Genomic DNA, 18,295 nt, shown 5'->3' on the forward strand with positions numbered 1-18,295 from the left:
ATCCCAAGTCAAAATTCATGCTGGTACCAGCAACAAAAATACGCTAATTAGATACAAAATAGTTACAAGAAAGCATCTATTGCTAGTGAATTATTGCTAGAAAAGCAGAGAAAGCTAGCAAGAGGTGGGCTTGATTGCTGCTAAAACAGCTGGAGTTTCCAGCAACACAAGCTGGTGTCTGTATGCTAGAAAAGCTATATAGTGTGCCAATACACATCATGGCAGGCTAGTAATTTTGCTGATATGTAGCATTTCAAGCTTGTCTAGCGAACAAATACCAGTAAAAATTTTAACCTGGATCTAACTTTAATATGATAGGTTCAGTAGCGCTGAAATATATAATGTATTGAAAGTTGTTTGATTTATAAACATCTTTGGGATTATATTCAGATTAAATATTGCATTTGCTATAATTTAACCTAAAACATATTATTAACAAGGTTTTCTTGAACATGAGAGGGATGTTTAAGAACATTATAAAGATATAGACATTTTTTATTATTAATTTATGTTTTCTAACGGAAAAAGCCAGCATTTTTATAAAATTTCAATTTTAGAAATTTAAATAAAGAGATTTAAATCAATGTTATATATTTATAGCTTAGTCATAAAAAATAACCAGCAAAATATATTCTCTAATTTAATATGAATTCGTATTATTCCTTATAAATTAAAAGAATTTATTTCAGAGCTGTTTACGAACAAATGGAGCAAATTAACTTTCAGAATTATGATTAACTGTTGTGATATATATTAAAAAGCCTATCTATTAAATGTGATATATTTGAAAAATCCCTACTAACAGTCTTAAAAAGAATACTTAATTTTACTCGAGATTCCAATGCTACCAAAAGCTNTTTATTTTATAGCTGTTTACGAACAATTAGAGCAAATTAACTTTCAGAATTATGATTAACTGTTGTGATATATATTAAAAAGCCTATCTATTAAATGTGATATATTTGAAAAATGCCCTACTAATAGTCTTAAAAAGAATACTTAATTTTACTCGAGATTCCAATGCTACCAAAAGCTAACTGTGCTCATTATTCATGAATTATTAAAAACACTGGTAATCACGTGATAATGAAATATTTTACGCTAAAAATTATCAAACAACTATATAATTTAATTTTAAAATAAGTACTAATAAAACAAATATATAACAAACAAAAAGTAGATAAAATTTTTATTTGACAACACTTTACATATGTTCTCGAAAGCTATGGCTTTTCTCAGCTCTATGCCATTTCTCTCTTCTGCGAGCCGATTAGCCTCTTTTAAATGTTCAGCTATTGTTATAATGGCTGCATTATTGCTCAATTGAGCGTCTATCAAACGTTCCGCTTTTTCAGAGGGGATTACTAGACCTCTGTTTCTTTTGCGTTTCAGAACCTGCCTCTTTGCAGACACTTGCTCGTATGCAGAGGAGGTCTCCGCTGCTGCAACAGGTGTTGGGGACTCTACGGGCGTCTCCAACTGCTGTGGCATGGGCGTACTGACTGTGGCATGGCTCAGCCATTGATTCGGCTTCATCCACAATGAAGCTCAACTCCACGAATGAGTCTGCTGGAGACCCAGGGAAAATTACTTTAATAGGTTCAGGCACCTATAATATTAAAAATTCAATTAAAGAAATGTAAAAGAATATTCCTATGTTCTGAAAAAATGTCATTTGCATAATCTATAATCTATGAAAACCACTTTCAATCAGGAATACCTTTCTAACAAAATCAATTCTGGATTGCCAATAATATACCCTAAAGCAGTAATTTTTTAGATAAGAAGTAGCATGCAGAAACTTTATATTGGGTTTGTATCTAAAATATTGATTAAAAAAAAGTAACAAAACTAATTAACTTTTTCACATGTCTGAAAACGTACTGGTGTTGAAAAAGAAAAACTCTAAGCTCGTTTTGTAAGAAAGGGTATAATCCTGGATCAGAATCAGTAAAAATCGCAAGAGATATGTCCCAACAAAGCTGACAATTTTTAGAAAAATATTGAAATAAATAATATAAAACACAAGAATAAACTTACTAGAAGGCCTGTGCTCCTTTATAGTTAGTCCTTTGTAAGCATCTGCACCCATCAATGCTAACAATTCTGTCAATTCTTTTAGAGGGGGACCTCCTCCGGTGCCATTTGCATGTTTCACCCTTTTTAAATCTTTTTTTATTTACTTCTAGTTCATAATCAGACCAAGAATATAACACAAAAAACGAGAAACTGTAGAATTACATAAGATTTATAGTGAATTATCTAATAAACAAAATTTTTATTCATTTATAAACCTGCAAATCCGTTTTTTTTTTAAATAGTGTTGCTCATACGCAGTATTCAGTAGTAGAAACTAATAATATCGGATTTCCATGTGGAAACAGAATCTACTGGAAAAAAAAACTTAAACAAAAAACAATAGAATCTTTGCTAAAAAAAAAAAAGCAAAATTAGCTATTAGAATTTTCTATATAGCTTGAAATGTATCTGCTGTGTAAAAATCAGAACCAAAGTAACTTTTGAAAACTTTAAATTAAATAAACTTTAAAAAAAAAATTTCAAATATTCATAACTAAAAAAGGAATCGGAAAAGATTTATTGTTTTGCTAAATTAAACGACAACTTTTTTAAAAAAATGTTCAAATATTCATAATAACTTAAAAGGGGATTGGAATATCGCTTAGATTAATGATAATATCGACATAAACCGAGTATGAAAGAGTTATTCATTGAATTCATGGTCCGCACATAGCTTTCATATTAGTATTCAAATCATTGAAATGATTAATTTATTCTTCTGCTACACATATTTATTTAGAACGTACCACAGAAGACATCTCTAAGGATATTACTCTTATCCAACACAGTAAACTGCAATATTTCTATGTATTTTACATATGAAGGAACAAATTCTTAAGTGATCTTGCCGATGACAGTTGGCGCGAATATGGCAAAATGTTCATGATAAAATTATTATTTGGTATTCCACTTCAATTTACTAATGCAAAGGTTATTTACATCGTAAAATGATATATTAAAGATGGATTTCATAATAAAAAGGTCCAATAAGATTAATAATTAAGAAAATTAATGTTGCGTTTTAACTACCGAAATATCAATGGCTTGCTGTGTTTCTAATTGGAGAAACTAGAAAACTTATTTTTAATAATTAGATGTTATATAGAATGAATTAATAATTTTGCTCTAAATTCTGTTGGAGTTACAAAATTTTAAACTGGTACCTTGTTTTAAGCGAAATTGGCTACACATAAAATTAAACTAGTGCAATTAGTAACATAAAAAATTGATGAATTATCTTTATTACCTTCATCCATTTGTCGATAGATTTGATGCATCCTCCTTCGGAATTTAACATCTTCGAAAGCACTTCCCAGTGTTGTTGCTTTACCTTAGAGGTAAAGATGCCGGTAAGGGTACCTTTATTCAAATCTGGATTTTTTTCCAGGTACTCCACAATCATTGTTTGCTGGCGAATATTGATTTTCAATAACAATATGTATGTCTGTGAGAAAAGATTTTTTTCTTTTTTTAAAGCAGCTTTGAAGCATGAATTTGATATGTTTCGAATGGTGGCCTGCACAAGTGATGGATTAACATCTAATTTACAGGACAAGTGGCCTATGATGTCTGACACATATACAGAATTAAGTGCATCTTTTCTAGAGCCTTTTATGCTTTTAATGACACTCGGCTAAAAACATCAAGTATATCACATGTATACTCGAAAAGTCATTTACTCTGCAAATGGCAAGCCTATGCTTATTTACATGGAGAAATTCCCAGATTTTGACGAGGTTTTCCGCCAACTCAGCCTCCTGTCTTTTGTTTTTTTCGTTGTTTATATTTAGCTTTAAGTTTTTATACTTCATTCTGATATTGTCGATTGCTTTTTCTTCAGCTTTCATGTCTCTAGATCCATTACTTGTTTCTGTAATAATAAATTCTCTGTTTTCAGAGATTTGCACTTTAAACATTCCTTTTTAATACATCCGGGTATAAGGTCACTTTTGACTTTGGAAACAATATTTTTTCCCCGCTTGTTTTTCTTTCTTGAAACCATCAACTTCAGCCTAAAAAGGAACAATAGATATTAAGTAAATGAAAATTTCATTTTAAAAAAATGATCTAAGCTAATTTAAACACTATAACTACAAACTAAACAGGACTTTCAAAACCCTACTTGCACGAATTTTTGCACGTATTTAAATTTTCATATGCAGCAACAATAACTTAAAAGTCTTATTTTAGTAAGCTGTGTTGCACAAGAAAATGGATGGCTTAATTCAGAAAAATAGTTTTTATATAAATAGAACAGAAAGAATTAGAACTGAAGACAACGGAGGAGAAACAGGTGGTGAACTAATAATTGGACGCTGTGGTTCAATGGGAGAAGAAGTTGATGATGTGTTAACTATTTGTGGTGGTGAAGGCTGGCTAGCTTCTTCCTCAAAAGTGCGATTCAATGAGTTTTGGATCGATCGCCTGAGCTCTGAGCTGCTTTCTTCATATCAGCGTGTTATTGGTTCCTGGTTTCTTCAAAAGAAATACCCTGTGCCACCCTATCTATAAATCTTGTTGCTAGGTAGAAGATTTGCTCATTCGCCAGCGAGGTGGCGATTGTACTAGCCTTTTAGATAATTCGTTTATTTTCCTCGGTTCTCTTTTTCTCCCCCTGCTCTTTTTGTTTTCGAAATTCATGAGCTCTGCGTCTCTCCTCCTTCGCATATGCTAAGGTTCTTTGTTGGACACCCTGAGGCAGAGGAACTGTTGGCACAGGAATTAAGGTGACAGCAGCTGGCGGTGGTGGATTAACTGAAGGTAACGGAGAAACAGGTGGTGGACTAATAATTGGACACTGTGGTTTACGCTGGATACTTCTGAGAAAATCTTGGTCTTTTTGGGAGTGTAAAGGGTGGATCTACTTTCAAGAAATCTTTATTCGACTTTATTAACAGTGCCAGTCTTGTCCTTCTTCTACCGGGATTTCCTCGTTTTCTTTGCTGGACACCCTGAAGCTGAGGAACTGGTGGCACAGGAATTAAGGGAACAGCAACTGGCGGTGGTGGACTAACTGAAGACAATGGAGGAGAAACAGGTGGTGGACTAACTGAAGACAACGGAGGAGAAACAGGTGTGGTTCAACGGGAGAAGAAGTTTATGGCTGCTTGTTGGTCTTGTTTGTTGTTGAATTTAATTTCAAGTCTATTTTTATTTTTGAAGAGGTTTTTTATTTCTGGAATGGTCTCTGCAGATTTGATTTTTTCAATTATTTGATCAGGAGTTTTATTGTTTTTATGATAGTCTATAATTATTGGAGTTGGAATTTGGTCTTTCTGGTAGTGATAACTAGCGCACTGGTAGTGATAACTTCTTCCTCCCCTTCTAAAAGAAAAGTGCGATTCAATGAGTTTTGGATCGATGTCCTGATCTCTGAGCTGCTTTCTTTCATATAAGCGCCTAGCTTCTTCAAAAGAAATACCCTGTGCCACCCTATCTATAAATCTTGTTGCCAGGTAGAAGATTTGTTCGTTGGCTAGCGAGGTGGCGATTGTACTAGCCTCTAAGATAAATCGTTTCTTTTCCTAGTTTCTCTTCTTTTTTCTCCACCTGCTCTTTTGCTATCGAAATTCATGAACTTTGTGTCTCTCCTCCGCATATGCTAAGGTGGTCATTCTTCTCCTCTCAACCATTTCTCAGTCCTCTCTTTGTTTCCTTATCTAAAATGTATTCCAATATTATGATTACACATAAAAATCAATCATATTTAGATTCAACAACATTCAAAGATATCAATAGAAAATAAGTTGGAACCTTTCGTCATATTATCCAAAGATGTAATCTTAATGTGGATTCAAAGCAAAACGTATTAGGATAGAAATAATTTAAAAAATGAGTTTTATTTGTGCAATGACTTACCGAGGTGAAAATAAATTTATTCTTTTGTTTCAAATTTATAGTTTTAAACTACTTTTTAAGCTTTCTTCTTTTAAAAAAATTCCTTTTTAGATTTCTGCTTTAAAGTAAAAAGTGATAACCAATGGCTAATGTAAACTTCTAAATAAGAATAAAACTTATCTGATTTTCTTTACTTTGCACGCCGACATACAATTAATAAACACAATTTTTTTTTATTTATTCTGTTTTTAAAGATAAATTTCTGAAAACTTTTGGTCTGAAATTATATTTTTGATTCGTTTTATTCTGAGTAGATTATTTATTTTCATTTGTCTTAGGCTGTAAATGCAATTTTTTAAATTTTTATTATTGTATAGGATCTTTATCCTCTTTATTAAGATGTAAATAACTAAATCTTTAATAAAAGGAATAATTCTATGCACATGAGTGGGTATTTTTTTTCTAGGATTATTAACTGGCATTATTTTTGATAACTTGTCCACTACTCTATATGGACCTAAATAATTCGGTTTTAGTTCTGCTGATAATTTACTAGAAATGTTATAAGTGTTTTCAAAAAACAAAGTGAACCTACTCGGAAATTTATTTTCTCAGCATCATTATTTTTTTCACTTAGACTAATGTGTTTTTTCTCTTGTTAACGTTTCAAGTTAGTTAACGTTTTAGAAAAAACTTCATTTAAAGTTAAATTCAACTGCTGCCAAATTATTTCAGTTGTTTTGATTGTAACCAAGATTCTTCAAATTAACCTCGTGTTGGGATTTGAACTAAGTTACATAGATTTCAACCTTCGGTGTACATTCGAGGACTTTGTTGGCACTGTAGATGATCATGTCTGGAGTGATACCTTCGGAAAGCATTAAGCATTTCGTTTCGTTCGGAAAGCATTTCGTTGTAGGTTTTCTGTCTGATTTCATCCGCATTCGTCTGTGAGGAGTCGGAGGGATCAGGCGTGGGAGAGCGGCTTGGGGTAGACGGATTAAACCGCGTTCCCCCTCACCCAAATCGATGAGTTGACATCACGGTAGTGTGAAAAGAATTTAAAGTGCTTCACACTGCTGCAAAGTGCTGCAGTGCTTCACACCTTACTCTCAATTCAGGATGTGCTACACGTGGACATAAGACCTACTCTCAATTCAGTCTAAATATCCGGGCAGCAAAGGCGTGGTACTTGACTTACTGTCAATTCAGTATAAGTATCAGAGAACACGTCCTACTCTCAGTTCAGACGATACTGGGAAATGATTAAAGTACTTAGTCTTAAGTACTATAGTATAAGTATACATAAAGTACTATAAAACTGTGAATTATATAGGCCTACGAATTATTTAGAAATAGTGGTGGATAAAAATCTACCAAATTGAATTTATTAAACCAAGAATCAAAATTGATAAACTATCACTTTAAAATATTATTTTTTGTTGTCCGGAGCAAGTTGGCATCTCTGGTAGTACCATGTTCAAGGATAAAAGATGATGTGTGTGCGTCGTCTCATGAGTTGAAGAGTTCAATGACATCATAACCTGTGGAAGTAATTGATTCCATTCTGAATTTTTATTGCATAACGCTGCTGAAATATTTCCAATTGAATAATTTGAACGTTCGACTCTGCTGTTAACAAAGACACTATAAGCGGAAATATGTCTTTTCTCAATCGAAGTAACTTTACAAAATTCATATTTAGCATTATCCGTGATCATTAATTCAGGACAACCTTTTAATGTTATGAAATAATCGAAAATTGCTTTACAAACTGCTTCTGATTTCCTATCAGGTAATGATCCCAGATGAATGTATTTTGTAAAAGCATCGATTATAGATAACACATGTTGTAATGGTCCGAATTCTCCTGGAAATTTACTTTAAGTAACAGATTGGTGTGGGGGTTTACTTACTCTAAAGGCACTCCGTCTCGATAAACATATATCACAAGAATTAATAAAATTTTTCGCGTAACCTGTGTTAAATATATCACAAATAACCAGATTTTCTGAAATGGAATAAAATTCAATTTTCACATGTTAGCAAATAAAATAAAGTTTTCCTGGTGGCTTCATCTTCCTGAAATCTTGTTCCCTTTAGCGAAATTTTCAGCTTAGGATACAGGAAAAAGTTTGCAGGTGCTAGGTCTGGAGAGTATGGTGGATGCTGCATCTCAACGACACTATGCTGGGCTAAGAATCGCCTCACTGGCAATGCAATGTGTGGGCGGGCATTGTCATGTAGCAGCAGACAACTCCCATTTTGTTGAAAATAAGGCCTCACTCTACGAATTTGTCGGTCAAGAACTTCTGTGTAGAACTGTCCATTGATGTCATGTTAGGAGAAACAAATTCATGATGAATGAGTCTATCGCAATCGAAGAAAGCTGTTAACACGACCTTGATTCTGGACTTTTCAAATAGAAATTTTTTCTGGCTTGGTGAACTTGGAGGCCGCTTTTCGGAGCTTTCACGCTTGGTTTCAGGGTCATCATGACTCGTCTCTCGTGACTATTCTATCCAGGAACGCAAGATCAGCATCAGCGTTGTCGATAAGTTCGCCACATGCGTCCAATCTCAGTTGCTTTTGTTCGTCCCTTAAGTGGTGAGGAACGAATCTGGAACAAATCTTCAGGTTGACTAGGTTTGGCATCAAAATTCGCGGAACCGTCTCTCTGTTCATGTCCAATTCATTGGCGAGTTCTCGAATAGTCAGTCAATCGAGGATCACATTTCACCATATCGCGAACTTTTTCAATTGCTTCCGGCGTGCGTACGGACTGCGGCCGACTTGTGTGTGGATCATCTTCCACGCTTTCGCGCCCGTCTCGAAAACGTTTAAACCATTCAAAAGTTCTTGAGGGGGATAATGCTTCCTCGCTGTAAACTTGTTTCAACATTTCGTAGGTTTCCGCAGCTGTCTTGCCCAATTTGAAGCAAAATGTAATGTTAATTCTTGTTCTAATCTCGAATCACTGCCTAACTCACTCATTAAATCATCGATTATAATTAAGCTGTCATTTATATTAGATGGAATTCCTTCATTAAATGTCACGCCCTGCATATACGTGTAAAGGTTTTAAAATATACCATAACACCAAATTATATTCTTAGGGAAAGGATTAATCATTCTATAATTAATGAGCTTTTTTATGAATTCCGTTTTTCTATATCCCGTTGGCCTAGCAACGATCGCTGTGAATGGTGACCTTAAATTTAACGTATCCATCAAAAACACATTTTTTATAAATTTTTTAAATATATTAATATGAAAATTACAGGAATATTAGTTAATAAATAAAACTGGCAGAAAAAAATGAAATGAAAAATAAGTAAAAACAAAGCAAATAGATGTGAGAAAGGTAAAGAGATGTTTAAGCACCTCATTAGTATTTTTATCAAAAATACATAAATGATATTACATTTCATTCAAGAAAGTTAGTTTTCAAAACTGTGGATTTACAAATATTCTTCTTATAAAAGACAATAATGTCCTAAAGCAACATTGCCGTTTTTATCAGAAACGTGACGCTTCTGGTCATATGGCGATAAGGCCAATTTATTCAGGGTTATACATTATGTTATTTTGACCTAATGCAGTTAATTTTTACATGAATTACATTATTTTCAAAAAGACACCTTTTATAATCTTCGAATTGTATTTTGATTTCAATTGCTGTTCGTTTTACACAGGGCTAAAGAGAATAGAAGGGCTGGTTCACTCCTTTGAAGTATCTCTTGCCGCGCCGATCCTCTGACGTCACTCTAGTGACGTCACTTTGGCGCAAAGCTCGCACTTTTACTTCAAGAACGGAGCGTTTGGCCTTACTAGCTCTAACTAATATTGGATCATTTCTTTTTGCGAGATATTCTAAGACATTTGTTNTTTATTTATAATAATAATCGTTTTCATTTCTAATTTTTATAATAATAATCGGCAATAAATATCGTTTTTGAATAAGCTACATTTTTTGTAATTTTATTCAAAAATAAGTAAGTTTTATTAATCAGTTAGATAGTTCACTCTTGTCGGTCAGAACTGTATTCTTTATTTCAAAATGATTTAAAAAACACTATTTATAAGTAGATTTTAATGGTTTAAAGAAGTTTAGTTAATTGTGCAAAAATGGTTACAGAAGCTTATTTTAAAGTTAAAACACGCAAAACAAATTTTCTTTGAATATTCCCAAATTATTTTTCTAGTCAAAAGCAGGAAGTAAATTTTAAACAGTCACATTTCTCTCTGGTTTAATACATTCAAAATTCCATCAAAATTAGGTGTTTTCACTGAATTTAAGATAGAATTCTTGTTCATTTTTTTTTTGCATTTCCTTCATTGTTTGTCTTTTTTTAAATGTTGTAGGAAAAAAATTAATTAATTTGCCTGAATATAAATGAACACAATTACAAGGGGGAATAATTGACTTTCAATTTTTTTCTGATGTAATTCAGAATATTCGAGACAATTAACTCGAAATAAGAAAAAACACATATCTCGTATTAAAGTCATTATCAATTTACCGCCGATATAAACTTTAACGTTTGTTTCGTTCTCTCTACTTTTATTAATAAAAAAAATATATATTGGACATCCATTTAATAAAAATGAATGTTTCTTTTTATCTTTTAGGTTAAGAGCGATCGTAGCTTCAGCTCTAAGAGCGGAGTGAACTAGCCCTTGTATTCTCTTTAGCCCTGGTTTTACACCTTTTAACTTTTTGTATCTTTCCTCCCCTACTCTAGACGTATACATCTTTGATCTCAACCCTATGAATTCCGACATTACTTTGCCCTTTGTTTTATCTTTCATTTTTCCCTGGACATTTTTATTAACAAGGTGTATTGCATATATATTATCAGGGGAATATTCCTTTGTATCATAGAGATCTATATCTTCTAGCATATTTTTATATATGTACGTTATCTGTTTTGATGTCACATATAAAGCTATCAGTGTCTGTATACAGAAGTTGTAGAGAATTTTTATACTTTTCTCTCATGTGACCGTAGTGGACCGTAGTACATGAGTGTTTTTGATAAGTCTAAAATTACCATCCATATTGATATAGGTTTATTAAATTTTAACACTGTCTCCATTGTTTACACTGTCTCCATGTTTTCCATTGTTTTTCCGAATACCGCATTATTCATTAATTTTTTTTATCAAAGTCGCGCTGAATTATGTTAAATTTTACGCCCAGTTTTATGTATTGCTGGTCAATCGGAATGCTCGTCATGTAAGTCAAAAGGATAGATAAAATCTACCTCGAGAATATACCCGATCGAGTTATCAGTTTGGATAGTGAACTAATCAATTGCATTAATATTACTAACCCATTCAAAGTCTTTTAAAGGGAGAAACCGCGACATTGCCCACCCATAGAGATTATTGGCATCTTAAGTATAGCAAATATGGTATAGTTCAGCCCATGACTCCAGGATTTTTCGAAATAGTAGTGCAAAATCAAAGTTGGAGCAGGGGGATATAAATGGTTTCATTGTTGGAGATACTGGTTACCCTGCTCTAACTATTTACTACGAGTAACACCTGTTACAAACCCCCTTACCACAGAACCTGAAAGAGTATATAACTCCGCGCACTGCCAGGCAAGGCTCATAGTTGAGAGATTGTTTGACACTCTGAAGAAGAGATTTCCGGCCCTACATTATTGGTTGAGATTGCGTCTGACGAACTGTTTAAATATAATTATTGCTGCATCGATACTCTTTAATTGGAGTTTAGAGCTGAATGAAAGAGAGGATTTTTTTGATGATAACATTTATATATTTTAATAAAGATTACTTTATAAGCTAAAAATCAGTGAGAATTTGTTTTATTCACATTAATTATTTTTAAATTTGGTTTCCAGGTGCCACTTATAACTTTTATCACCTGGTCGGAGAATCTGTCTTTACTTCTCAATAAGAATATAATTTTTGTATTCTTAATAGGCCATATTAAAAAAGTCAAATTCATTACAATTTAGCAAATTTAATATTCTCCCGATTCAGATATACTGTAAAAGACAGAGTAATATTTTTAAGAGCAATTCTGTTCTATGTAATAAAAATTTAACTTTTCTTTTAGTCTGTTACTGCTGAGGAAAATCTTATCAAATTCTGCTACTACAAATACTTCTATTCCGACTTAAGAGTGAATAGAAACTTACTTTTAGCTTAGGTATATAAATACCACAAAACATATAATTAAATTTGTATGGAATTCATTGTAGTCCTCATAAAATAGTTTATATCCGAATGCATTTATCTTTTTAAATTCATTAATAGTAAGAAATTGAATGTTATAGTTTCCGTTGCATTCATGGGGCTCACACATGTTTAGTGATTTTTACAAGTGAAATAAATATGAATAATTTTTATAGTTGATTTAGTGCTTATTATCTCATCTATTTAATGTGTGATTCTGTTCCACTTGTAAATATATTACCCAATAATTTAACAAAATCATGCTCAGCTGATAAGATAGATATTATTGTATTAATTATGATAAGTAATATGGTTTGTGAAGCATGATTTATCGAGGCATTTATTATATCTATGGTCATTCTTTAGGTTATATATAATTTTAGACATCAAGATTTAAATAATACCAACATCAACAGTTCCCATTGTCAGGACTTTTTAATTATACTAGACTTCACACTAATGAAAAACTTAAAATGTTCTTATATGAAAAATAAAATCAATAATCATTCATTTTAGTGATTTTGATGAGATATATAAATTTTTCTACAATATAAAAGAATGTTAAAAAGGGGCTCCTATCTAGATCATATAAAGGAAAAAAATAAAAACTTTATAGATTATACAAATCTATATTTCCATGTGAAAATAATGTACATTTCTACTCAAGTAGTGGTTTATTAAATTCATTTTGAGACTGTTTTTATATGATGCTGATGAATTCCTTCCTTGAACTTTTTTTATTCTATGATAAAAATTAAAAAAAATTCGATAACTTTGTATGACATCATAAAATAAAGTAAAACAATCATAAGTAATCTAACATATATTTATTTCAATGGCCGAGTTTCATCAAGCTGCTCTCCTCTTAAAAAGTATGTCATCACTGAAAAATAATGATAATATATATGTATGTGTGTAGGTAAATATATTCATATGCATATTTAGCTATATATGTGTAAAATAAATCGTAAAATAAAACTTCAGAAAAAAATTATAATTACAAATGGCCTGTAGGTTCTTATCTGGAATTATAGCCAGAGGCTTGACTAAGGCTAAGACTTATACAAGCCAGCCGATCTGTCATATTTTGCTACATATCTAACAATAATGGCCTTAATTCTTAATTTGTATCAATTCAAATTTTTTTTTTTTTATGTCCATTTTGAAGCTTGCATATTGTTTTTATTACACTAGGAAATGTCTGACCTAACTTGACTTTCATAGAAAATTAAATAAAATTTGAATGAAATTTCTTAAGAGATAAAAATAGAATAAAAAAAAAGATTAAAACAATAATCAACTCAGACAAGAAATTTACTCACTTTAATATTTGTAGCAGCACAACTTGGTCCAGGTGTCGTCAGAACAGTCGGATTCTCAATATCATCAGCACTAAAAAAAAATATTAGATTTTTATGTATGTTAAATAACATGGCCAAATTATAAATACAATATTTATATTATATGTATACTTATACATTTATTTTTAAATGGAACCTCGTCAATTATTCTTACACTATGTAAAGCGATTAATGCTAGACAGCTACTGTGAGGTGGGTCAGTGACGCATATGAATCATTAGTATTTATTTTATATGAAACAATTCACAACTACTTAAACATAAGATCCACTCACTTATATATCTGATGCTAACAAATGTACAAAATAATTTTTTTTGTTATTTTTAATAACTTTATAATTCAATTTTAATGAGAGGATGGCACAAAACTGCCGCTAACCTTACAAACTAAATAGTATGGTCCACCAGTATCCTTTCTCAGACCAGTCTTTTTTCTAAACTTTCCTGCTGAGTAATGAAATATTAAGACAATGCATGTTTAGGTACAAGTTTTTCAGTATCGCATTATTATATTTTTTTTCCTTTTAAATTTAAATGAAAAGATATGAAATGTTTAACTCACTTTATTAGACTCCTGAAAAATATTACATTTCTTGTCTGGGGAACTTCTTGGCTTAAATAAAGAAATAAAACAGTAACTTTGTAAGAAATAAATATATTTGATAAAAAAGGTAGAAAAAATTAAAATAAATTTAATAACACCTTGTCAAACATAAAGCATACTCACACAAGTGTTGGCGTAGAATTTAACTGCTCCCTGCTGTCCATTTCATATTCACTAAAATGAAAATATATTCAATAACACTTTAAAACTATGTAATTAACATTTGATAATATTAAAATGTTTAAACAATCCAGAAATTCTTTATTACACTTTACATAAGATCTGGTTATGCAAGTTATAAACTTCCTCCCTAGCTCAAAAATATTATTTCTTTTCTTTACCCTGTTTAAACTTATGATTTAATCCTGTTTCAATTTGTGAATTCTANACTCACTTATATATCTGATGCTAACAAATGTACAAAATAATTTTTTTTGTTATTTTTAATAACTTTATAATTCAATTTTAATGAGAGGATGGCACAAAACTGCCGCTAACCTTACAAACTAAATAGTATGGTCCACCAGTATCCTTTCTCAGACCAGTCTTTTCTAAACTTTCCTGCTGAGTAATGAAATGTTAAGACAATGCATGTTTAGGTACAAGTTTTTCAGTATCGCATTATTATTATTTTTTTTCCTTTTAAATTTAAATGAAAAGATATGAAATGTTTAACTCACTTTATTAGACTCCTGAAAAATATTGCATTTCTTGTCTGGGGTACTTCTTGGCTTATATAAAGAAATAAAACAGTAACTTTGTAAGAAACAAATATATTTGATAAAAAAGGTAGAAAAAATGAAAATAAAATTAATAACACCTTGTCAAACATAAAGCATACTTACACAAGTGTTGGCGTAGAATTAAACTGTTCCCTGCTGTCTATTTCATATTCACTAAAATGAAAATATATTCAATAACACTTTAAAACTATGTAATTATCATTTGATAATATTAAAATGTTTAAACAATCAAGAAATTCTTTATTACACTTTACATAAGATCTGGTTATGCAAGTTATAAACTTCTTCCCTAGCTCAAAAATATTTTTTCTTTTCTTTACCCTGTTTAAACTTATGATTTAATCCTGTTTCAATTTGTGAATTCTATTTGCTAGTCCTTGATTAATAAATAAAGATACTTATTTTTTAACATGACTTAATTATCAACATATAAATGATTTTTTTTTAAACACGAGCTCATGATCAAAACCATATCAAAAGTTCTTACTTTTCTTCAAAATTTTCTGCAACATTTGCCACTATTGGAGATGGCGGGTCGTCAACATTTTTAATCAGGCTAACATTATCGCCCAGTACAGAAAGAATTTAATTGAACTTTTCCTCGATTGGAGGCAATGCTGGTCTATCACCAGTCTTACGGGCATGGAGCCTTCTCCTGTCGTGTTCCTCCTTTCCGGCCATCTTCAATCTTTCTAATCTTCTTCAATCTATCTAAAATAAAGATATGTTATAAATTGAAAAATTCCATGCTCATTTTTATTTTAGCTGCAATACATATTATACAACTCCAATTCAAAATATTAGAATAATGATAAATAAAGTACATAGTAGATTGAGATATGCATTTATTTTGGTAAAAATGAATACCTGAGAATTTTGAAGTGTGTTATCACATTCTACATGTTTTGTAGATGAACATAACATAAATAAATTATTATGATATTGAATAAGTTTTTACAATGAATTTTTTCTAAAAATTGAAAAAATTAAAATTAAAATTTCACAGTGGTTCAAAAAATAAGAATAACATGAACAAAAATAGCATAATTCATTTAAATGAAATCTGCATGAATAGTTAATACTTAGTGGCATCTCCCTTAGCTNAGATATTCTAATATTTTGAATCGCCTCTGGAAATATTTTAATATTTTGAAAAATTTCAATATTTTTTTATAAAATCTCTTAATACTTCTTTAGGCGCGTGTGAACAATAATATCATACGTCAACTAATTGTGAACGGTTAATAATTTTTCCGTTCACCACCGTTGTTTATTTTTAACGATATCACGCATTTTATAAGGTAATACAATGCCTTTTTTGGTTATTCTAATATTTTGAATTGGAGTTGTAGTACTTTAACAACTTAAGAAAATGTTTCAAAAATTTGTCCAAAATATATAAACCTCATACTTCTTAAAAAGTTATCATTCAACATTTTTACATCAATTAATAGTTAGTATTTACAACAATTAATAGTTAGTATAAAATTAGATGGAAACGAGCCTTCTCCTTAGGTCTTATATTCTTTACGAAAAGCTCAAGCAGCACCTTTGATCCTGTATTTAACTTTGAAAAATAGAGCTTTCCCTTGTGCAGATTTCTGTTTGTATATTTTTAAAATTACATAGATATTCAAGTATAGAAAAAATAACCAGATATTGTAACTAAACCCAAAAGTAAAATTAGTGCCAAGTTTTATTGTCAGATTTAATTGATATATAATAATGTATGCATGTACATTGAAGAGATTAAATATGTAGTCATTGAGATTTATCAAAGGCTTTTAATACAGTGGATGAAATTTTTTTTTTCTTTATGAACTCTTAAATGAGACATGATCTTGTACATACATTTTATATAATTTAAAGTATGATTTAATAAATTGAGCAAAAATAACAAATTCTGTATGTAATATATTAATATGTGTGTCTATATATGGAGAATACCCATAAAAAATTCCTAATTTAAAAATCAAACTAAAATTATTGCTAAATAAAGTATTACTATAGTTAGTAATATTTCTTAATAAAGTATCTATTTAGTGAAAGGAATACTTTTTTAATTATAATAAAGGTTTCCTTTTTAGTATCAATTTAGAAATAATATAAATCTTTTTATTCTGTTATTTTATAAGAAAGAATTGGCTACATGATCCAGTAAGACAGCAGAAATTATAATCTTTATTAATCTATATTTTCTTATTTTTTCTGTCCTACAAAAAATGTGTACTTAAATATTAACTAATCTTTTTTCACTTCTGATAAAGTATTTATTTTCAATACCAACAATAAGTTGTGTATACAGTATGCTAATCTGAAATTAGTTAATGAAAAATTTATTGTAAACAAAATATTACATTAAACTCTATTAATAACAAATAAAAGATAATTGTAACTTAGAACAGTTCACCGTGTTTTGTGATCATTCATTAGAATTTCAAATGAGGCAATCAGATTGTTTACAAACTTTGCGCGACATCGTTCTATATTTACATGAATCATAAGCTATCTTAAAATTATCTGCGTATTCAAATAATATCAAGTAATAATTAAGTTAAAAATAAAATTAAATGAATTACCTTGAAGATTCCCAATGGTTTTTTCTCCTCCATTAATTCCAATAAATTGCTCATGAATCTTAATCCAAGCCTTCCTTTTTTGCATATTTGCGAAATTGTCCGAGGCTTTGGCTTCAATCTCGGGATGTTGGGTGCAAATTTCTATGAGTGAATTCTTTTCAAACTCAGATAAATTTGTTGTTCTTTTAAGTGCTTTTTTTTTCTTTAATAGTTTCCATTTTGTCAGAAATACAAGTGCGGAGAAGATAAATACAGAAGAAAATACAAGTGCGAAAACTACTTGCAACAAAACGGGAAAATGTAATGACGTAACTCTAATTCCTCGACTCTGCCCGTTGATTGGATAAATATCACGTGGGGCGAAGTTTCAGGGTATTACATGCGATAAGTCAAGTTCAGTTAAACCGCAGCAAAACTACGTTTGAGCAATGAAGCCTAGCTTTTCGCTTAGACCAGGTTTCGTAAACCGCGAAACCGAGGTTTAAACTCCCTAGTTTAGACTGCGTTCTGACAATTCAGCATAAGTGTCTAATAGAGTCCGTGAAACTGGTAGGATCAACAATTGGAAAACGGTGTTACAATTAAGTTGTAACAAGTAGAGTTTGAAAGTATAAATAATTTACATTTTGCAAAGCTCTTCTATATAGATTGAACATTCACAATCATTTCTTTTCTTCGAATTATAGAAAAGTAATACTAACTTCTTATTTAATAATTTACATAAAAAGGAATATCACTTACCTTTTTAATTCGAAGGGACTAAATGAATTCACTTTGAAACAAATAATGCATTTTGCTTTGCTTTGAACCATATAAAACAAATTTTATTAAAGACATATACTTATTGTTTTCCCTCTACATCATTTAACATTTTTCTGTATGCC

At 30.7% G+C, this 18,295-nt stretch overlaps 1 protein-coding gene across 1 annotated transcript in view; it reads right to left on the reverse strand.

The window, feature by feature from the left end:
* Positions 1–4,651: 4,651 nt before the first annotated feature.
* The window catches only part of LOC122272782 (myb-related transcription factor, partner of profilin-like), a 17,131-nt gene continuing 3,487 nt past the window's right edge, over positions 4,652–18,295 (reverse strand). Inside the window, exons 3-6 of the mRNA XM_071176949.1 lie at positions 14,213–14,263; positions 14,048–14,098; positions 13,448–13,517; positions 4,652–4,939 (exon numbers count right to left, since the gene is read on the reverse strand). Of these exons, the coding sequence (XP_071033050.1) occupies positions 4,652–4,939; positions 13,448–13,517; positions 14,048–14,098; positions 14,213–14,263 (460 nt within the window). The remainder of the gene's footprint in view (positions 4,940–13,447; positions 13,518–14,047; positions 14,099–14,212; positions 14,264–18,295) is intronic.

This window comes from Parasteatoda tepidariorum, unplaced genomic scaffold (assembly GCF_043381705.1).
Source record: "Parasteatoda tepidariorum isolate YZ-2023 unplaced genomic scaffold, CAS_Ptep_4.0 HiC_scaffold_57485, whole genome shotgun sequence".
Lineage (NCBI taxonomy): Eukaryota > Metazoa > Arthropoda > Arachnida > Araneae > Theridiidae > Parasteatoda > Parasteatoda tepidariorum.